This window comes from Heterodontus francisci, chromosome 27, assembly GCF_036365525.1.
Source record: "Heterodontus francisci isolate sHetFra1 chromosome 27, sHetFra1.hap1, whole genome shotgun sequence".
Lineage (NCBI taxonomy): Eukaryota > Metazoa > Chordata > Chondrichthyes > Heterodontiformes > Heterodontidae > Heterodontus > Heterodontus francisci.
In genome coordinates, this window is record NC_090397.1 from 15,181,746 (window position 1) to 15,201,002 (window position 19,257).

General features: G+C 45.3%; 1 protein-coding gene across 1 annotated transcript in view; it reads left to right on the plus strand.

Annotated features, from left to right (window-relative positions):
* Positions 1-19,257, plus strand: part of st8sia1 (ST8 alpha-N-acetyl-neuraminide alpha-2,8-sialyltransferase 1) — an 80,887-nt gene that overhangs the window by 1,271 nt on the left and 60,359 nt on the right. Inside the window, exons 2-3 of the mRNA XM_068058910.1 lie at positions 11,392-11,536; positions 15,117-15,226. Coding sequence (XP_067915011.1) covers positions 11,392-11,536; positions 15,117-15,226 — 255 coding nt within the window. The remainder of the gene's footprint in view (positions 1-11,391; positions 11,537-15,116; positions 15,227-19,257) is intronic.

Below are 19,257 nucleotides of genomic sequence, written 5' to 3' on the forward strand. Positions count from 1 at the left end.
GAGGGTTTGATTTTAGTCTGGTGCTGTGATTCTACCCCCTGGAACATTTAATAATTTGTCCATTCCCTTTAGTTAAAACTACGTAGCTTTATAGTTGCAGGAGATCACTGATTAAAAGGTTAGGAAACAGATGATAATTGAGCTTCTGATTTTTTTTTTAGTAAATTAGAGATCTTGCTTTAAAATCAGTTGCTGAATATATGTGTGTCTGGTAAATCTTCACCTAATCATAGCAATCAATCTCCATCAATTAGTCTGCAACAGACCCAGACAGCACTGAACGAGGAAAGCCCTGATGTTGGAGAGCTTTGGGAACCATAGGACCAAAGTCACCTGTTCATCCCAAGCACATTACATGAACCACATGTCATTGTCTCAACTAACTGAAATATTGTATCCTAAAATGTGATAATCTCCAAGAAATCTAATTTGCATTTGAATGAATCACTGCAAGCTGCTTCCACTGTCTCCCAAGGCAGTCTGTTCCAAAGCTGGACCAGTCACTCATTGAAATAACAGAACTGAATTTGCTGAAAACTTGTCATAGTAATGAAACATTAACACTGCCATTATACAATGTGTAAAAGTTCTAGAAATATAAAAGAGTAAGTGAGTTCAGCCATGTGTTGTGATGTGCCATAATTTACTGGGATCTTTGTGCTGCTGTGCCAGTTCTTGCCACTCAGCCCTCCGTTGCAGTCAATGATGATTGCCAGGTTGATCGATTTACTCCATTATTGGCGTTACAGCCACTGAGACTGAAACGCAATGCTGTGGGTGTCCTGGTATTGAAGGGATTTGTGGTCCTGCGCTAACTCTCAGCTTTGGCAACCAACAAAGAGACATCAAAGCTGCGGCGTCTCACTCCTACAGTCTGGAAATCATTCTCAAAGTTTTTTTCTCTAATCCTCTCAGTTTTGACTGTCATGCCAGTTTTGCCATCCAGAGTCCTTTTAGCGTCGGAAGGCAATTACTTTCAGGATCCCCACCTCATACTAAGTGTTACGAGCGGGAAAGGATTGCAGTGGCCTATCTGGATGAGATGCCTGTGGAACTGCAGGATACCAACCCATAAGTCCCTGGACCCCTAGGCCTCTGTGAGGACGGCATAATGGCAGTAGCCAGAGAGCAGCTGATGGTTCAGGTGTTTGGACAATGATAATTCTAACCCCCAACAACAGCAGCTTGCATTTATATAGCGCCTTTAATGCAGTAAAATGTCCCAAGTTATTTCGCAGGAGTGTTACTAAACATAATTTGACGCCAAACTAACAAAGGTGATATTAGGGCAAGTGACTAAAAGCTTGGTCAAAGAGATAATCTTTAAGGAGTGTCTTGTTCTCCATCTGTAACCTGTATAATCCTTTCACTCACTAGAGAGAGAGGGAGAAATGAGAGGTTAAGGGGGGGCAGTTCCAGAGCTTAGAGCATAGACAGCTGAAGGCTTGGCTGTCAGTGGTGGAGTGATTAAAATCAGGAACACCCAAGAGGCCAGAACTGGAGGAACACAGAGATCTCGACGCGCTGTAGGGCTGTAGAAGGTTGCAGAGGTAGAGTGGAGCAAGGCCATGGAAGGATTTGAAAACAAGGATAAGAATGTTAAAATCCAGGCATCACCTGACTGGGAGTCAGTGTAGGTCAGTTAGCACAGGAGTAATGGCTGAACAGAACTTGGTATGAGATAAGTTATGGGTAGCAGAATTTTAGATGAGTTCGAGTTTACTGAGAGTGCAAGGGGGGACACCTGCCTGTAGTGCATTGGAATAGTTGAGTGTAGGCATAACACAGGCTTGGATGAGGGTTCCAGCAGCAGATGAGCTGAGGCAGGGATGGAGACAGGCGATATTGCGGAGGTGGAAGTAGGCAGTCTTAGTGATGGAGATGACATGGAGTTGGAAGCACAGCTCAGGCTTATACAGGACACCAAGGTTGTGAATAGCCTGGTTCACCTCAGACAATGGCCAGGGAGAGGACTGGAGTTTGGTGGCTAAGGAACAGCGTTTGTGGTGGTGACTGAAGTCAATGACTTTGGTCTTCCCAATATCTAACTGGAGGAAATTACTGCTCATTCAATCAGACAATCAGCAAGACAAATCAAAGGCAATGGAGGGGTTGAGAGAGGTAGTGGTGAGGTAAAGCTGGGTATTGTCAGTGTACATGTGGAAACTGACTTTGTGTTTTCAGATGATGCCACCAAGGGGCAGCATGTAGATGAGAAATAGGAGGGGACCAAGGATAGATCCTTGGAGAACACCAGAAGTGTGAGAGCTGGAGGAGAAACCATTGCAGGTAATTCTCTGGCTACGACTGGATAAATAGGAGTGGGCCCAGCCTTTAACCCCATCTGTCGTGAAGTTCCGCCAGTGATATGGAGGTAGATCAGGCACTCTGGAACATTATTCTGTGGACTACTTGATCCCCTTGGTGGTAAGAACGCAAAGTTGTGAGGGCAAGAAAGAAGCAATTGAACTTTTATTCAGTTCAATAATAAGCAGTCAGCAACCAACATCAATGTAACATCAGATGAGAACTGAAAAAGCTGCAACCTCTCATCAGGGGAAATCAGACAAACAAGAGGCAACTACTGAAAATTGAACCTTGTTAAAACCAGCAGACACAACAGGCGAGGTACACACCCTCTACATTAGAGAAGCACTGACTGGTTAACGTCCTCCCCTCTACATAAAGCAGCATTGATGGGCACACTCGACCCTTCCTCCACCCTCCCACATACAGCTCATTGATGGGCAGCAACGCAGCAAGGAAGGTGGACGAAGGCTAAAAGGTCAGCAGTGATCACCCTGTGTTGAGATGGTCATTTATACAGTAGTGCATGGTTTAATAAACAATGCAAATTTTTTTCTGCAAGAACACTTTAAATTGAAATGTAGTTTGCCACTCCAGGCGCTGCCTCACAAACCACTGACCACCTCCAGGCGCTTATCCATTGTCTCTCGAGATAAGGAGGCCCAAAGAAAGGAGTTAAAAAAAAGACCTGCATTTATATGTCTTTTGTGATCTTGAGACATCCCAAAGCACTTTACAGCCAATTAAGTAATTTTGAAGTGTAGCCACTGTTGTACTGTAATGAAATGCGGCAGCCAATTTGGGCACAGCAAGCTCCCACATACAGAAATGTGATAAATGTTGGTTGAGGGATAAATGTTGGCCAGCAGAACACCCTTGCTTTTCTTCAAAATAGTGTCACAAAATCTTTACATTTACCTGAGAGGGCAGACAGGGCCTCCATTTAATGTCTCATTTGATGGGCGCACCTCCAACAGTGCAACACTCCCTCAGTGACTGCTCTGGAGCTTCAGCCTAGATTGTGTGCTCAGCTCTCTGGAGTTAGGCTTAAATCCTACTTTAGAACTCCGGTGAGAGTGCCACCCATTAACCATGGCAGACACCTATGACTGGCATTAGTCCATTGCATTCAGAATCAACATCCTTGAAGGAACTCCACAGTTCCTCCCTCTACTAGCCATATTCTAACCTCCCAGACCACAATGCTAATACCTCTCAAGTACACAAAATTCTCTTAATATTTGGTAATTTTGTTTTTTTCATAAATTCAGCAATCTTTGTAATCTCAAATGTGATCACATTATGATTACTCATACTTAAAGACAGACCTCCCATTGTGTTGATTGTCCCTGTTACTCATAATCAATTCCAAGGTGCTTCTCTTTCACAGAGTCATAAAACAATCTTCCTTTCACTGTGGAAATCTGTTCCTTGTCATACCAGTAGAGACATTATTGTGCCAGTCAATTTCCAGTAAATTAAGATCTCAAGCTAGTACAGTTGATTCCTGACTAATCTCCTTCCTTATCACACAGAGAAACCAAACAGAGCATCAGTGATCTTTTTGTAATGCATTGTAAATGGGTTACACCAGCTGCATTTCCTTAGTTTTATCTCAGAATCCCAAAGTGATCAGGAAAACTGAGATTACCTACAAAAAGTGGCAAGCTCTGGGACGTGCTACACCTTTTACAGGTTCAGAGGAGGGTTTAGTAAAAAGTACTTAATGTTTAAGCAGAACCTTCTAACGATACCAACTGCTGTTGAAGTGATATTTTTTATGGAAGGAGATTCTTTATAGACATTTCTTGGCCTGCAGTGTAAAAGTCACAACCTCACAAGGTAAATGGTAAAGAGCTGAAAGCCCATAGTGCATGGGAATGTTTATGCTGGGGTGAAATGTCAACAAACCAAACTGTGTACATGCAATGGGTAACATACATGCTATTTCTGTTCCAAAAGCCAGTTTAAAAAAAAATCTTCATTGTTGCTGGGCAGGTATTTTGCAAGTTTCCTTCCAAATAGAGATATGTGCCCCCTCCACCATCACCCCAGTAAATATTGCAATCAAAATAATCTATCCTGTATTTTCATTCACATTATCTTAATCTTTCATACTAATGTTGTCATTTGTATCAGAGGAGAGGTTAAAAGTGGTGCAGTAAGTTGGTATATCAAGGCATCCACAAGAGTCTCTTGGCATAGTATTTGCACATTAGCAGTGATCCTTGAACAGCAGACTTTTTGGAATAAATCTTAGTTGAGTTGGCATTTTTATACATTGGAATACTTTGATCTGGTATCCATACTCAACAAGGAATGTTCATGTCAAGGGATTTTATTTTCAGAGTGACTCCTATTAACGGACTGGAAACACAATTTGCAGACCACAGCTATTCCTTCAGAAAATACTCTGCAGATTTAGCCATCATCTCTTAACTCCTGAATTTATGAACGGTCCTGAAACACATTAGAAAGAAAATGGAGACCATAACATTTTATTTGTGAAACTTGCTCAAACAGCGAATCAGTGGTAAGCTTAAATTCTTCCACTGTGTTTTACCAGCTGAAAGCACAAGTATGTAGCACCAAGCATTGCAATATTTATTTTTATTCATTCTTGGGATGTGGGCGACGCTGGCTAGGCCAGCACTTATCGCCCATCCCAAATTGCCCTTGAGAAGGTGGTGGTGAGCTGCCTTCTTGAACTGCTGCAGTCCATTTGGGGTAGGTATACCCACAGTGCTGTTAGGAAGGGAGTTCCAGGATTTTGACCCAGTGACAGTGAAGGAACGGCGATATAGTTCCAAGTAAGGTGGTGTTCCCATGTATTTGCTACCCTTGTCCTTCTAGTTGTTCGAGGTCGCGGGTTTGGAAGGTGCTGTTTAAGGAGCCTTGGTGCGTTGCTGCAGTGCATCTTGTAGATGGTACACACTGCTGCCACTGTGCGTCGGTGGTGGAGGGAGTGAATGTTTGTAGATGGGGTGCCAATCAAGCGGGCTGCTTTGTCCTGGATGGTGTCCAACTTCTTGAGCGTTGTTGGAGCTACACCCATCCAGGCAAGTGGAGAGTATTTCATCACACTCCTGACTTGTGCCTTGTAGATGGTAGACAGGCTTTGGGGAGTCAGGAGGTGAGTTACTCGCCTCAGGATTCCTAGCCTTTGACCTGCTCTTGTAGCCACAGCATTTATATGGCTACTCCAGTTCAGTTTCTGGTCAATGGTAACCCCTAGGATGTTGATAGTGGGGGATTCAGCGATGATAATACTGTTGAATGTCAAGGGGAGATGGTTAGATTCTCTCTTGTTGGAGATGGTCATTGCCTGGAGTTTGAGAGAAATAAGCAGCTGGCTTTTGACCAGTGGCTGAGGGCTCTTAAAGTCCAGCTCAGCTATGAAAATTTCAAAGAAGTAATTTTGCTAGAGGAATTTAAAAACTCTCTCCCACTCTCCATACAGACACATGTAGAGGAGCACACGGCTCATAGAACCCAGTAGGCAGCAACCCTGGCCGATGAGTTTGCTCTCTTTTTTAATTCAGTTTCCCTGGGGAAAACCTTTCCTAATCATGCCCACAAATCCAAAAAGGACAAAGGGTGGAAAGGTGATAGAAGCCCAAGCAGTCCTGGGAGAGAAAGAAAAGCAGGAAACACAGGCGGGCCTCCTCCAGCCAAAAAGGAAGGTGCTGTAAACAGGAGTGAGAACCTTATACCTGTGTGCTTCCATGTAATAACGGAGGGTATTAAAGAGCTGACTGCTGGAAGCTAAAGGGAAAACCTGTAGGGTTAATCAGGGCACACCCGCTCAGTGGAGTAGAGAACCTGATGGAAAGCATAGCCGAACAAGCTGTGCCTTTAACTGCAGCAAGCTTATGGCTGCAAGTGCAGGAAAATTTAATAGGATTCCTGGGGGTTTTCAGGGTTTTGTGTCTGAATTAATTAATATGCCTCATTCTTGGCAGTTGGGGGTCTGCATGAGTCCTTTGCACCCAGTGGAATGAAATGCGATTTTTAAAAAGAACATTTCATTAAAAGGGACTCTTCTTCTTTGGCCTCCTTATCTCGAGAGACAATGGGTAAGCGCCTGGAGGTGGTTTGTGAAGCAGCGCCTGGAGTGGCTATAAAGGCCAATTCTAGAGTGACAGGCTCTTCCACAGGTGCTGCAGAAAAATTTGATTGTCGGGGCTGTTACACAGTTGGCTCTCCCCTTGCGCCGCTCTCTTTTTTCCTGCCAACTGCTAAGTCTCTTCGACTCGCCACCCTTTAGCCCCGCCTTTATGGCTGCCCACCAGCTCTGGCGAACGCTGGCAACTGACTCCCACGACTTGTGATCAATGTCACAGGATTTCATGTCGCGTTTGCAGACGTCTTTAAAGCGGAGACATGGACGGCCGATGGGTCTGATACCAGTGGCGATCTCGCTGTACAATGTGTCTTTGGGGATCCTGCCATCTTCCATGCGGCTCACATGGCCGAGCCATCTCAAGCGCCACTGACTCAGTAGTGTGTATAAGCTGGGGATGTTGGCCGCCTCGAGGACTTCTGTGTTGGAGATACGGTCCTGCCACCTGATGCCAAGTATTCTCCGGAGGCAGCGAAGATGGAATGAATTGAGACGTCGCTCTTGGCTGACATATGTTGTCCAGGCCTCGCTGCCATAGAGCAAGGTACTGAGGACACAGGCTTGATACACTCGGACTTTTGTGTTCCGTGTCAGTGCGCCATTTTCCCACACTCTCTTGGCCAGTCTGGACAGAGCAGTGGAAGCCTTTCCCATGCACTTGTTGATTTCTGCATCTAGAGACAGGTTACTGGTGATAGTTGAGCCTAGGTAGGTGAACTCTTGAACCACTTCCAGAGCATGGTCGCCAATATTGATGGATGGAGCATTTCTGACGTCCTGCCCCATGATGTTCGTTTTCTTGAGGCTGATGGTTAGGCCAAATTCATTGCAGGCAGCCGCAAACCTGTCGATGAGACTCTGCAGGCACTCTTCAGTGTGAGATGTTAAAGCAGCATCGTCAGCAAAGAGGAGTTCCCTGATGAGGACTTTCCGTACTTTGGACTTCGCTCTTAGACGGGCAAGGTTGAACAACCTGCCCCCTGATCTTGTGTGGAGGAAAATTCCTTCTTCCGAGGACTTGAACGCATGTGAAAGCAGTAGGGAGAAGAAAATCCCAAAAAGTGTGGGCGCGAGAACACAGCCCTGTTTCACACCACTCAGTATAGGAAAGGGGTCTGATGAGGAGCCACCATGTTGAATTGTGCCTTTCATATTGTCATGGAATGAGGTGATGATACTTAGTAGCTTTGGTGGACATCCAATCTTTTCTAGTAGTCTGAAGAGACCACGTCTGCTGACGAGGTCAAAGGCTTTGGTGAGATCAATGAAAGCAATGTAGAGGGGCATCTGTTGTTTGCGGCATTTCTCCTGTATCTGACGAAGGGAGAACAGCATGTCAACGGTCGATCTCTCTGCACGAAAGCCACACTGTGCCTCAGGGTAGACGCGCTCGGCCAGCTTCTGGAGCCTGTTTAGAGCGACTCGAGCAAAGACTTTCCCCACTATGCTGAGCAGGGAGATTCCACGGTAGTTGTTGCAGTCACCGCGGTCACCTTTGTTTTTATAGAGGGTGATGATATTGGCATCGCGCATGTCCTGGGGTACTGCTCCCTCGTCCCAGCACAGGCATAGCAGTTCATGTAGTGCTGAGAGTATAGCAGGCTTGGCACTCTTGATTATTTCAGGGGTAATGCTGTCCTTCCCAGGGGCTTTTCCGCTGGCTAGAGAATCAATGGCATCACTGAGTTCCGATTTGGTTGGCTGTATGTCCAGCTCATCCATGACTGGTAGAGGCTGGGCTGCATTGAGGGCAGTCTCAGTGACAGCATTCTCCCTGGAGTACAGTTCTAGGTAGTGCTCAACCCAGCGGTCCATTTGCTTGCATTGGTCAGTGATTATGTCCCCCGATTTAGATTTGAGGGGGGCAATCTTCTTGATGGTTGGCCCAAAAGCTCTCTTAATGCCATCATACATTCCTCTGATGTTTCCGGTGTCTGAGGCCAGCTGAATATGACTGCATAGGTGTTGCCAGTAGTCGTTTGCACAGCGCCTGGCTGTTCTTTGTGCAGTGCTTCTGGCTGCTTTAAGTGCTACGGATGTTAACTCGCTGGGGGCTTTCTTGTAGTTTTGCAGTGCAATGCGCTTAGCGGCTATGACAGGTTCCAGCTCTTCATTATGAGATTGAAAGCAGTCTGCATTTCTCTTCGCACTTTTGCCGTAGGTGGTCAAAGCTGACTCATAGATGGCGTCTTTGATGTGGGCCCACTTGGTCTCAGCATCCCCTGTGGGAGTGTTTTGAAGGGCTGACACAAGTGAGTTTAGAAATGTTTTTAACAGCTGTGGATGAGAAATTCTGCTCGTGTTGATGCGCGGGTGGCCCTTCTGCTTGGAATGATGCAACTTCTTTGGTTTGAGTCTAACCTTGCTGCACACCAGGGAGTGGTCGGTGTCGCAGTCCGCACTGTGGAAGCTGCGTGTGATTTGAACACGGCGGTTTCAGGCGGTTCGCCTTGTGACAATGAGGTCTAGCTGGTGCCAACGATGCGATCATTTCGTTAAAAGGGACTAGAGAGAAGATAAGAACAGGAAAACACACATGCATCTCTCTCATTCATTCAGAATCCCAACAATTGTTACAGCCTGTCTTTTCTGGGTAGCAGTAATGCTTTAAAGTGCCATTTGGCATCCCAATAAACGTGGTTTTTGGGAAGTTTGTTTTTTCAGTTTGCACATTTAGTTATGGCCTCACTCATTACACATTCAGGGAAACTGCAGGAGACTGCCCTGTCTCTCTGACCTCCTGCAGTCTCTCTTTCACTATTGGGGAAGCTACCACCTTCATCCCCGCCAGATCATTACCTGGGAGCAGGACAACCCTGTCCGCAGGCAAACTAGGGACAATCCCTACGGTCACCGGTCCTGAAACTAGGTCGCACTCCAAGTGCACCCAGTGTAAAGGTACAGGCATACGCTGTCCTCCAATACCATTCACCACCATTTTAGTGCTCACTGCACTCTCTGGGGGAAAGGTCAGGCCTTTTCCCAGTAAAAGGGATCCAGTGGCCCCTGTGTTCCTGAGAATCACAATGGACTTGCTTGCCCCACTCAAGTGGTATGGGGTTACCTTTCCTTAACTCCTCTAGTACTGGCCTCTTGAACATCCCGATTTTAATTGCCTCACCATAGGTGGCCATGCCTTCAGCTGACAAGACCCTAAACTCTGGAATTCCGCCTCTGCCTCTCTACCTCTCTCTCCTCCGTTAAGACGTTTCTTAGGATGTATCTCTTTGGCCATTTGGTCACCACTCCTAATAACTTCTTATGTGGCTCCACGTCAAATTTTGATTGATACTGCTCCTGTGAAACAGCTTGGGACATTTTGCTATGTTAAAGGTGCTATATAAATACAAGTTGTTGTTGTTTGTGATTCCTCTAGGGATCTGTACCTAAATACCTTGAGGCTTCACGGGCTGCTGTGAAACTTGGTATTGGGGATGGCTCCTTTTCATTGCCTTCTCTTGCTGAATCCCTGTAAGTGTTTTATCCGCTGACATAATTTCTGCCTCAACACACTAACCCTGGAAATGGATTTCATACAACTCACAACTGTGTGCAGAGGTGTTCCTTTTTCTATCTGTTCTAGATCTCTTAAATTTAATCTTCTCTCTATGGTCTCTCATTCTACAACCCTCAACAACCAGATAGATAACAGTCTGCTTCTGTCATCCTGTCCCATCCTTTCACAATTTGAAATACTTCCAACATATCGGCCTCATAATCTGAGTTGTTCTTAACAAATAACTCCAAATTTCTCAAGTGTGCCTCAGTTCTGGGTATTCACACTATCACAGTATCATTAGAAGGACGCAGTGCAAAAGGAGGCCATTCAGACCATTATACCTGTGCTAGCTCTTAGGCAGAGCTATCCAACTAGTCCCACTCCCCTGCTCTACCCCATAGTCCTGGAACTATTTTCCGATCAAGTATTTATCCAATTCCCTTTACAAAGTTATTATTGAATCTGCTTCTACCACCCTTTCATGCAGTGCATTCCAGATCACAACAACTCGCTGTGTAAAAACAATTTTCCTCATGTTGGCTCTGGTTCTTTTGCCAATCATCTTAAATCATCTGTTAAATCAACCTCTGGTTGCCAACCCTTTTGCTACTGGAAACAGTTTCACCCTATTTACTCCATCGAAACCATTCATAACTTTGAAAACCTCTATCAAATGTCCGCTTAACCTTCTCTGGTCTAAGGAGAAAAATCCCATCTTCTCTAGTCTCTCCGCATAACTGAAGTCCCTCATACCTGGTACCATTCCAGTAAATCTCTTCAATATTCTCTTTAAGACCTTGACATCCTTCCTAAACTGTGGTGTCTGCAATTGAATACGTACTTCAGCTGAGGCCTGACCAGCGTTTTATAAAGGTTCAGCATAACTTCCTTGTTTTTGTACTCAATTCCTCTATTAATATTAACCTTCCAAACCCGCGACCTCTACCACCTAGAAGACAAGGGCAGCAGATGCATGAGAGAACCATCACCTGCCACTGTCCCTTTAATCCCATGGGTTTCAGTTTTGCTAATAAGTCTACTATGTGGTGTCTTTTGAAAATTCATATACATAACATCAACTGCACAACCCTCATCAACCCTCCATTACTTCAACAAAGAACTCAATCAAGTTAATTAAGTGCCTCCTCTTTTATTATTTTGATCCTTTCCATTATCACTATTACCTCTTCCCTTATTGCTACTTTGGCAGCATCATCATCTCTAGTGAAGACGGATGTAAATTACTCATTTAGTACCTCAGCTTCCACAAGAATATCTCCTTTGTGGCCCTTCCTTTGATGCCTTTTTACGACTTATATTTTGACAAATGATTCTTGGGTTCCATTTTAAATTAGTTGGCCAGGAAAAGCCCCATACTGCGAGCAGAGATTATGAAGTTTACTGTCACATCTCCATGTACGATTCCTTTTTTCTATTTAACACGGTTCTTGTGTTATTGCAGGAGACTACTTGAGCAATGTTGTGATGCACAGCGACAGTTTGCTGTAACGAAGTTGAACTCTCCCATGGGAAAGAGCCTTTGGTTTGATGGAGAGTTCCTCTACTCACTCACTGTCAACAATGAAATCTTCTCCATGTTTCCCCAGGTGAACAATCAATACTTTGACTTCAGTCCTAAACTCAGACAAAATATTTTTAGAAAGAGAAATAAAGTAGGTTAGAAAACTTAGCATATTTACAAATATGAAAGCTATTCCGGTTTATGGCACAAAATGTTCCCATGTATGTTTTAATATTGTCATCAGGCACAGTCCTTTCCATTGTGTAAAATCGGTCTTAAACAAGTAAAGGATAAGGGATTTTAAACCCGGTGCAGTGTGTAAGGGATTTTAAACCCGGTGCAGTGTGTAAGGGATTTTAAACCTATGTAGTGTATTAAGGCATTCTAAACCTGGTGTAGTGTGTAAGGGATTTTAAACCCGGTGCAGTGTGCAAGGGATTTTAAACCTGGTGCAGTGTGTAAGGGATTTTAAACACGGTGCAGTGTGTAAGGGATTTTAAACCCGGTGCAGTGTGTAAGGGATTTTAAACCCGGTGCAGTGTGTAAGGGATTTTAAACACGGTGCAGTGTGTCAGGGATTTTAAACCCGGTGCAGTGTGTCAGGGATTTTAAACCCGGTGCAGTGTGTAAGGGATTTTAAACACGGTTCAGTGTGTAAGGGATTTTAAACCCGGTGCAGTGTGTAAGGGATTTTAAACATGGTGCAGTGTGTAAGGGATTTTAAACCCGGTGCAGTGTGTAAGGGATTTTAAACACGGTGCAGTGTGTAAGAGATTTTAAACACGGTGCAGTGTGTAAGGGATTTTAAACACGGTGCAGTGTGTAAGGAATTTTAAACCCGGTGCAGTGTGTAAGGGATTTTAAACACGATGCAGTGTGTAAGGGATTTTAAACCCGGTGTAGTGTGTAAGGGATTTTAAACCCGGTGCAGTGTGTAAGAGATTTTAAACCCGGTGCAGTGTGTAAGGGATTTTAAACACGGTGCAGTGTGTAAGGGATTTTAAACCCGGTGTAGTGTGTAAGGGATTTTAAACCCGGTGCAGTGTGTAAGGGATTTTAAACACGGTGTAGTGTGTAAGGGATTTTAAACCCGGTGCAGTGTGTAAGGGATTTTAAACCCGGTGCAGTGTGTAAGGGATTTTAAACCCGGTGCAGTGTGTAAGGGATTTTAAACCCGGTGCAGTGTGTAAGGGATTTTAAACACGGTGCAGTGTGTCAGAGATTTTAAACCCGGTGCAGTGTGTAAGGGATTTTAAACCCGGTGCAGTGTGTAAGGGATTTTAAACACGGTGCAGTGTGTCAGAGATTTTAAACCCGGTGCAGTGTGTAAGGGATTTTAAACCCGGTGCAGTGTGTAAGGGATTTTAAACACGGTGCAGTGTGTAAGGGATTTTAAACCCGGTGCAGTGTGTAAGGGATTTTAAACCCGGTGCAGTGTGTAAGGGATTTTAAACCCGGTGCAGTGTGTAAGGGATTTAAAACCCGGTGCAGTGTGTAAGGGATTTTAAACCCGGTGCAGTGTGTAAGGGATTTTAAACACGGTGCAGTGTGTAAGGGATTTTAAACCCGGTGCAGTGTGTAAGGGATTTTAAACACGGTGCAGTGTGTCAGAGATTTAAAACCCGGTGCAGTGTGTAAGGGATTTTAAACACGGTGCAGTGTGTCAGAGATTTTAAACCCGGTGCAGTGTGTAAGGGATTTTAAACCCGGTGCAGTGTGTAAGGGATTTTAAACACGGTGCAGTGTGTAAGGGATTTTAAACCCGGTGCAGTGTGTAAGGGATTTTAAACCCGGTGCAGTGTGTAAGGGATTTTAAACCCGGTGCAGTGTGTAAGGGATTTTAAACACGGTGCAGTGTGTAAGGGATTTTAAACCCGGTGCAGTGTGTAAGGGATTTTAAACACGGTGCAGTGTGTCAGAGATTTAAAACCCGGTGCAGTGTGTAAGGGATTTTAAACACGGTGCAGTGTGTCAGAGATTTTAAACCCGGTGCAGTGTGTAAGGGATTTTAAACCCGGTGCAGTGTGTAAGGGATTTTAAACACGGTGCAGTGTGTAAGGGATTTTAAACCCGGTGCAGTGTGTAAGGGATTTTAAACACGGTGCAGTGTGTAAGGGATTTTAAACACGGTGCAGTGTGTCAGAGATTTTAAACCTGGTGCAGTGTGTAAGGGATTTTAAACACGGTGCAGTGTGTCAGAGATTTTAAACCCGGTGCAGTGTGTAAGGGATTTTAAACCCGGTGCAGTGTGTAAGGGATTTTAAACACGGTGCAGTGTGTAAGGGATTTTAAACCCGGTGCAGTGTGTAAGGGATTTTAAACACGGTGCAGTGTGTAAGGGATTTTAAACCCGGTGCAGTGTGTAAGGGATTTAAAACCCGGTGCAGTGTGTAAGGGATTTTAAACCCGGTGCAGTGTGTAAGGGATTTTAAACACGGTGCAGTGTGTAAGGGATTTTAAACCCGGTGCAGTGTGTAAGGGATTTTAAACACGGTGCAGTGTGTCAGAGATTTAAAACCCGGTGCAGTGTGTAAGGGATTTTAAACACGGTGCAGTGTGTCAGAGATTTTAAACCCGGTGCAGTGTGTAAGGGATTTTAAACCCGGTGCAGTGTGTAAGGGATTTTAAACACGGTGCAGTGTGTAAGGGATTTTAAACCCGGTGCAGTGTGTAAGGGATTTTAAACCCGGTGCAGTGTGTAAGGGATTTTAAACACGGTGCAGTGTGTAAGGGATTTTAAACCCGGTGCAGTGTGTAAGGGATTTTAAACACGGTGCAGTGTGTCAGAGATTTAAAACCCGGTGCAGTGTGTAAGGGATTTTAAACACGGTGCAGTGTGTCAGAGATTTTAAACCCGGTGCAGTGTGTAAGGGATTTTAAACCCGGTGCAGTGTGTAAGGGATTTTAAACACGGTGCAGTGTGTAAGGGATTTTAAACCCGGTGCAGTGTGTAAGGGATTTTAAACACGGTGCAGTGTGTCAGAGATTTTAAACCCGGTGCAGTGTGTAAGGGATTTTAAACACGGTGCAGTGTGTCAGGGATTTTAAACCTGGTGCAGTGTGTCATGGATTTTAAACCCGCTGCAGTGTGTCAGGGATTTTAAACACGGTGCAGTGTGTCAGAGATTTTAAACCCGGTGCAGTGTGTAAGGGATTTTAAACACGGTGCAGTGTGTAAGGGATTTTAAACCCGGTGCAGTGTGTAAGGGATTTTAAACCCGGTGCAGTGTGTAAGGGATTTTAAACCCGGTGCAGTGTGTAAGGGATTTTAAACCCGGTGCAGTGTGTAAGGGATTTTAAACACGGTGCAGTGTGTAAGGGATTTTAAACCCGGTGCAGTGTGTAAGGGATTTTAAACACGGTGCAGTGTGTCAGAGATTTTAAACCCGGTGCAGTGTGTCATGGATTTTAAACCCGGTGCAGTGTGTCAGGGATTTTAAACCTGGTGAAGTGTGTAATGGATTTTAAACCTGGTATAATGCATGAAGGATCTTAATCATGGAATAATGTTTGAGGCATTTTAAAGCGAAACTAACATTTTGTGAAGGAAATGGTTTTAGAACATTTTATGAAAAGCTACTAGGCCTTAAAGGCCAAAGGAGGTTAAATGTCTGAAGGTGAACTGTCTGAATCCAGTCGTTGAAAGCAGGTCTCTTTGTTGCCAGGATACACCATTGCAGTTGCCACTGAAAAAGTGCTCGGTGGTGGGAAATGGCGGAATTTTGAAGGAGAGTGGTTGTGGCAGTCAGATCGACAAGGTGGATTTTGTCATGCGGTAAGAGACCTTTTTCACGCCCCTTGTCTTCAATTCAAAATTATACTCTTGCTCTTGAGTTTCAACTCCAGACGTTACTGTGTTTCATTTCCTTCTGCACACCATTTTAATTCACTTGATGGCTCTGTTTTATAAATCCCTGCCTGAACTATTAAAATGGGTCCTCCTGAGCTAAAGTGCAGTGACAACATCTTTGCAACAGTGTTGGTGGGGTCTGTATAATTGGCACATAGAATTAAACAAACCGAACAAGGTCTGTACCATACTGTGGATGTGAAATAAAAACAGAAAATGTAAGAAATACTCAGCAGGTCTGGCAGCATCTGTGGTGAGAGAAACAGAGTTAATGGCTGGAGTTTTACGCCACCCCAGTGAGCCAGTTGGTGGTGGGGGGGTGGCGTAAAATGGAGCGGGAGGCTCCGGTAGGCCTTCCCAACCCGCTCCCGCCTCCACCCCACTTTCCGTCGGGCGGTGGGGGGTCGGAAAACGGACTGCCCGCTCCAGGCCAATCAAGGCCGTTAAATAGCCAATTAACGGCCACTTAACGGTGCCCAATTGAGGGCCGCCTCACTTCCCCAACCACCCCCCGGGCCCAAGATGCCTCCCTTCCCCCCAAATGACTACCCTTGCCTCGCTGGGGCACGACCAATTACCCCCGGTGAGGCAACCCAAATTATCTGCAGTCCTGGCTCCATGTCCTCGGCTGGGCTGCAGTCCCAGCAGTGGCCACCGGGAGCGGGAGTAAGAGCTGCCGGCCCAATGATTGGCCGGCAGCTCAATGAGGCGGGACTTCCTCCCTCAAGCTGGTGGAAGTCCCGCCTCGGAACAATTAAAGCCTGCGGACCCATAAAATACGGGACGGATCCCCAGGTTAGGCGGAAGCGGTCAGCTCCCGTCCCCCCGACGTAAGATCCAGCCCAATGTTTCAGGTTGATGATTCTTCATCAGAATTAGAAAGAATTAGAAATGTAACTGGTTTTAAGCAAATACAGAAACAAGGAACATAGGAAATAGGAGCAGGAGTAGGCTATTCAGCATCTCGAGCCTGCTCCGCCATTCAACTAGATCATGGCTGATCATCTATCTCAATGCCATTTTCCCGTACTATCCCCTTTTTTTTATTCATTCATGGGATGTGGGCGTCGCTGGCTAGGACAGCATTTGTTGTCCATCCCTAATTGCCCTTGAGAAGGTGGTGGTGAGCTGCCTTCTTGAACCGCTGCAGTCCATGTGGGGTAGGTACACCCACAGTGCTGTTAGGAAGGGAGTTCCAGGATTTTGACCCAGTGACAGTGAAGGAACGGCGATATAGTTCCAAGTCAGGATGGTGTGTGGCTTGGAGGGGAACTTGCAGGTGGTGGTGTTCCCATGCATGTGCTGCCCTTGTCCTTCTAGGTGGTAGAGGTCGTGGGTTTGGATTGTGCTCTCTAAGGAGTCTTGGTGCGTTGCTGCAGTGCATCTTGTAGATGGGTACATACTGCTGCCACTGTGCGTCGGTGGTGGAGGAAGTGAATGTTTGTGGATGGGGTGCCAATCAAGCCGGCTGCTTTGTCCTGGATGGTGTCGAGCTTCTTGAGTGGTGTTGGTGCTGCTCCAGGCAAGTGGAGAATATTCCATCACGCTCCTGACTTGTGCCTTGTAGATGGTGGACAGTCTTTGGGAAGTCAGGAGGTGAGTTACTCACCTCAGGATTCCTAGCCTCTGACCTGCTCTTGTAGCCACGGTATTTATATGGCTACTCCAGTTCAGTTTCTGGTCAAATGGTAACCCCCAGGATGTTGCTAGTGGGGGATTCAGCGATGGTAAATGCCATTAAATGTCAAGGGAAGATGGTTAGATTCTCTCTTGTTGGAGATGGTCATTGCTAGGCACTTATGTGGCACGAATGTTACTTGCCATATATCAGCCCAAGCCTGAATATTGTCCAGGTCTTGCTGCATTTCTATACGGACTGCTTCAGTATCTGAGGAGACACGAATAGTGATGAACATTGTGCAGTCATCAGCGAACATCCTCTCTTCTGATTTTCTGACTGAAGGAAGGTCATTGATGAAGCAGCTGAAGATGGTTGGGCCTAGGACACTACCCTGAGGAACTCCTACAGTGATGTCCTGGAGCTGAGATGATTGACCTCCAACAAGCACAATCATCTTCCTTAGCACTAGGTATGACTCCAGTCAGCGGAGAGCTTTCCCCCTGATTCCCATTGACTTCAGTTTTGCTGGGGCTTCTTGATGCCATACTCGGACAGATGCTGCCTTGATGTCAAGGGCAGTCACTCTCACCTCACCTCTTGAGTTCAGCTCTTTTGTCCATGTTTGAACCAAGGCTGTATTGAGGTCAGGAGCTGAGTGGCCCTGGCGGAACCCAAACTGAGAGTCAGTGAGCAGATTATTGCTAAGTAAGTGCCATTTGTCATGGTCCTGTAGTTTTTTTCTCTCCGGGGAATATGTGCTGTGTCTTTAAGGCTGGAAAAGGAGCCATAGTGCTTTAAGAACCAGCAAGCCTCAGGAGTTGGAGAAAGTGCATTTTTGGTTGCCGTTAGATACAGCCATTCGGAGACTGCAATTCAAAGGGTGCATTCTCGTTACCTTGGATACAGCCGCTTGGACTGAGCATCAAGCGATACATTTGTTACAATTCAATTTTGAACTGGCTTTTTAGTTGAAGACTGTCTGTTCTAACAGAACACAATCAGACAGCTGGTGTTAGCACCTGAAAGAAGAGCTCTCAGCCATTTAAACTGAAGGAAGAGAATTTAGTCTGTTTAATTATTATCTCTCAAAATTCTAAAAAAGTCAAGCCAAAACAGAGAGTTCTGATAATTTAAACTGAAGGAAGGGAAGTTAGACTGTGACAATCTTTTATCCCTCAAAAACTCTAAATTCTACTGAAAGTGCTTGCAAGTTGTTAATTGTTGAAATCTATCACTGGAGAAGGAAGCATCACTTACTGCTGGAATTAGACTACGGACTGTTCTACTGTTGAAGAACCTTTTATCCCCATCGGACGGCTGCGAAGACTTCAAGCAACATTGGACTGTAAATTTGCAAGGACTCTTTTTTTCTATTTTAAATATTGTTTATTTCTTCATAGTGTTTGAGAATTTAGTTTTTTTAATTAAACAGCTAATTTGTTGATTTAAAGGCACCTGGTTTGGTTAGCCTCATTTGGGGGTTAATAGATGGTACAATCCGGCTGGGTCTTTCTTTAATTTGGAAAGTTTTAAATGATATGTCAGGCGATCTGTGGAGCGACGGGATTGAATTAATTGACGGGTGTGTTTCTCTCATCAAATCAGAATCGTATATTTTGATTGTGGGCTTTGACTGGAGCGGTCGGTTGTAACACACTTGATAGCACTGTCGACGTGCCTTCCATCACTTTACTGATGATTGAGAGTAGACTGATGGGGTGGTAATTGGTTGGGTTGGCTTGTCCTGCTTTTTGTGTACAGGACATACCTGGCCAATTTTTCACACTGCAGGGTAGATGCCAGTGTTGTAGCTGTACTGGAACAGCTTGGCTAAGGGTGCGGCAAGTTCTGGAGCACAAGTCTTCAGTACTATTGCCAGAATGTTGTCAGGGCCCATAGCCTTTGCAGTATCCAGTCCCTTCAGTCGTTTCTTGATATCACGCGGAGTGAATCGAATTGGCTGAAGTCTGGCATCTGTGATGCTGGGGACTTCAGGAGGAGGCCGAGATGGATCATCAACAGGGCACTTCTGGCTGAAGATTGTTGCAAATGCTTCAGCCTTATCTTTTGCACTGATGTACTGGGCTCCCTCATCATTGAGGATGGGGATATTTGTGGAGCCACCTCCTCCAGTTAGTTGTTTAATTGTCCACCACCATTCACGACTGGATGTGGCAGGACTGCAGAGCTTAGGTTTGATCTGTTGATTATGGGATCGCTTAGCTCTATCACATGCTGCTTACGCTGTTTGGCATGCAGGTAGTCCTGGGTTGTAGCTTCATCAGGTTGACACCTCATTTTGAGGTACTCCAGGTGCTGCTCCTGGCATGCCCTC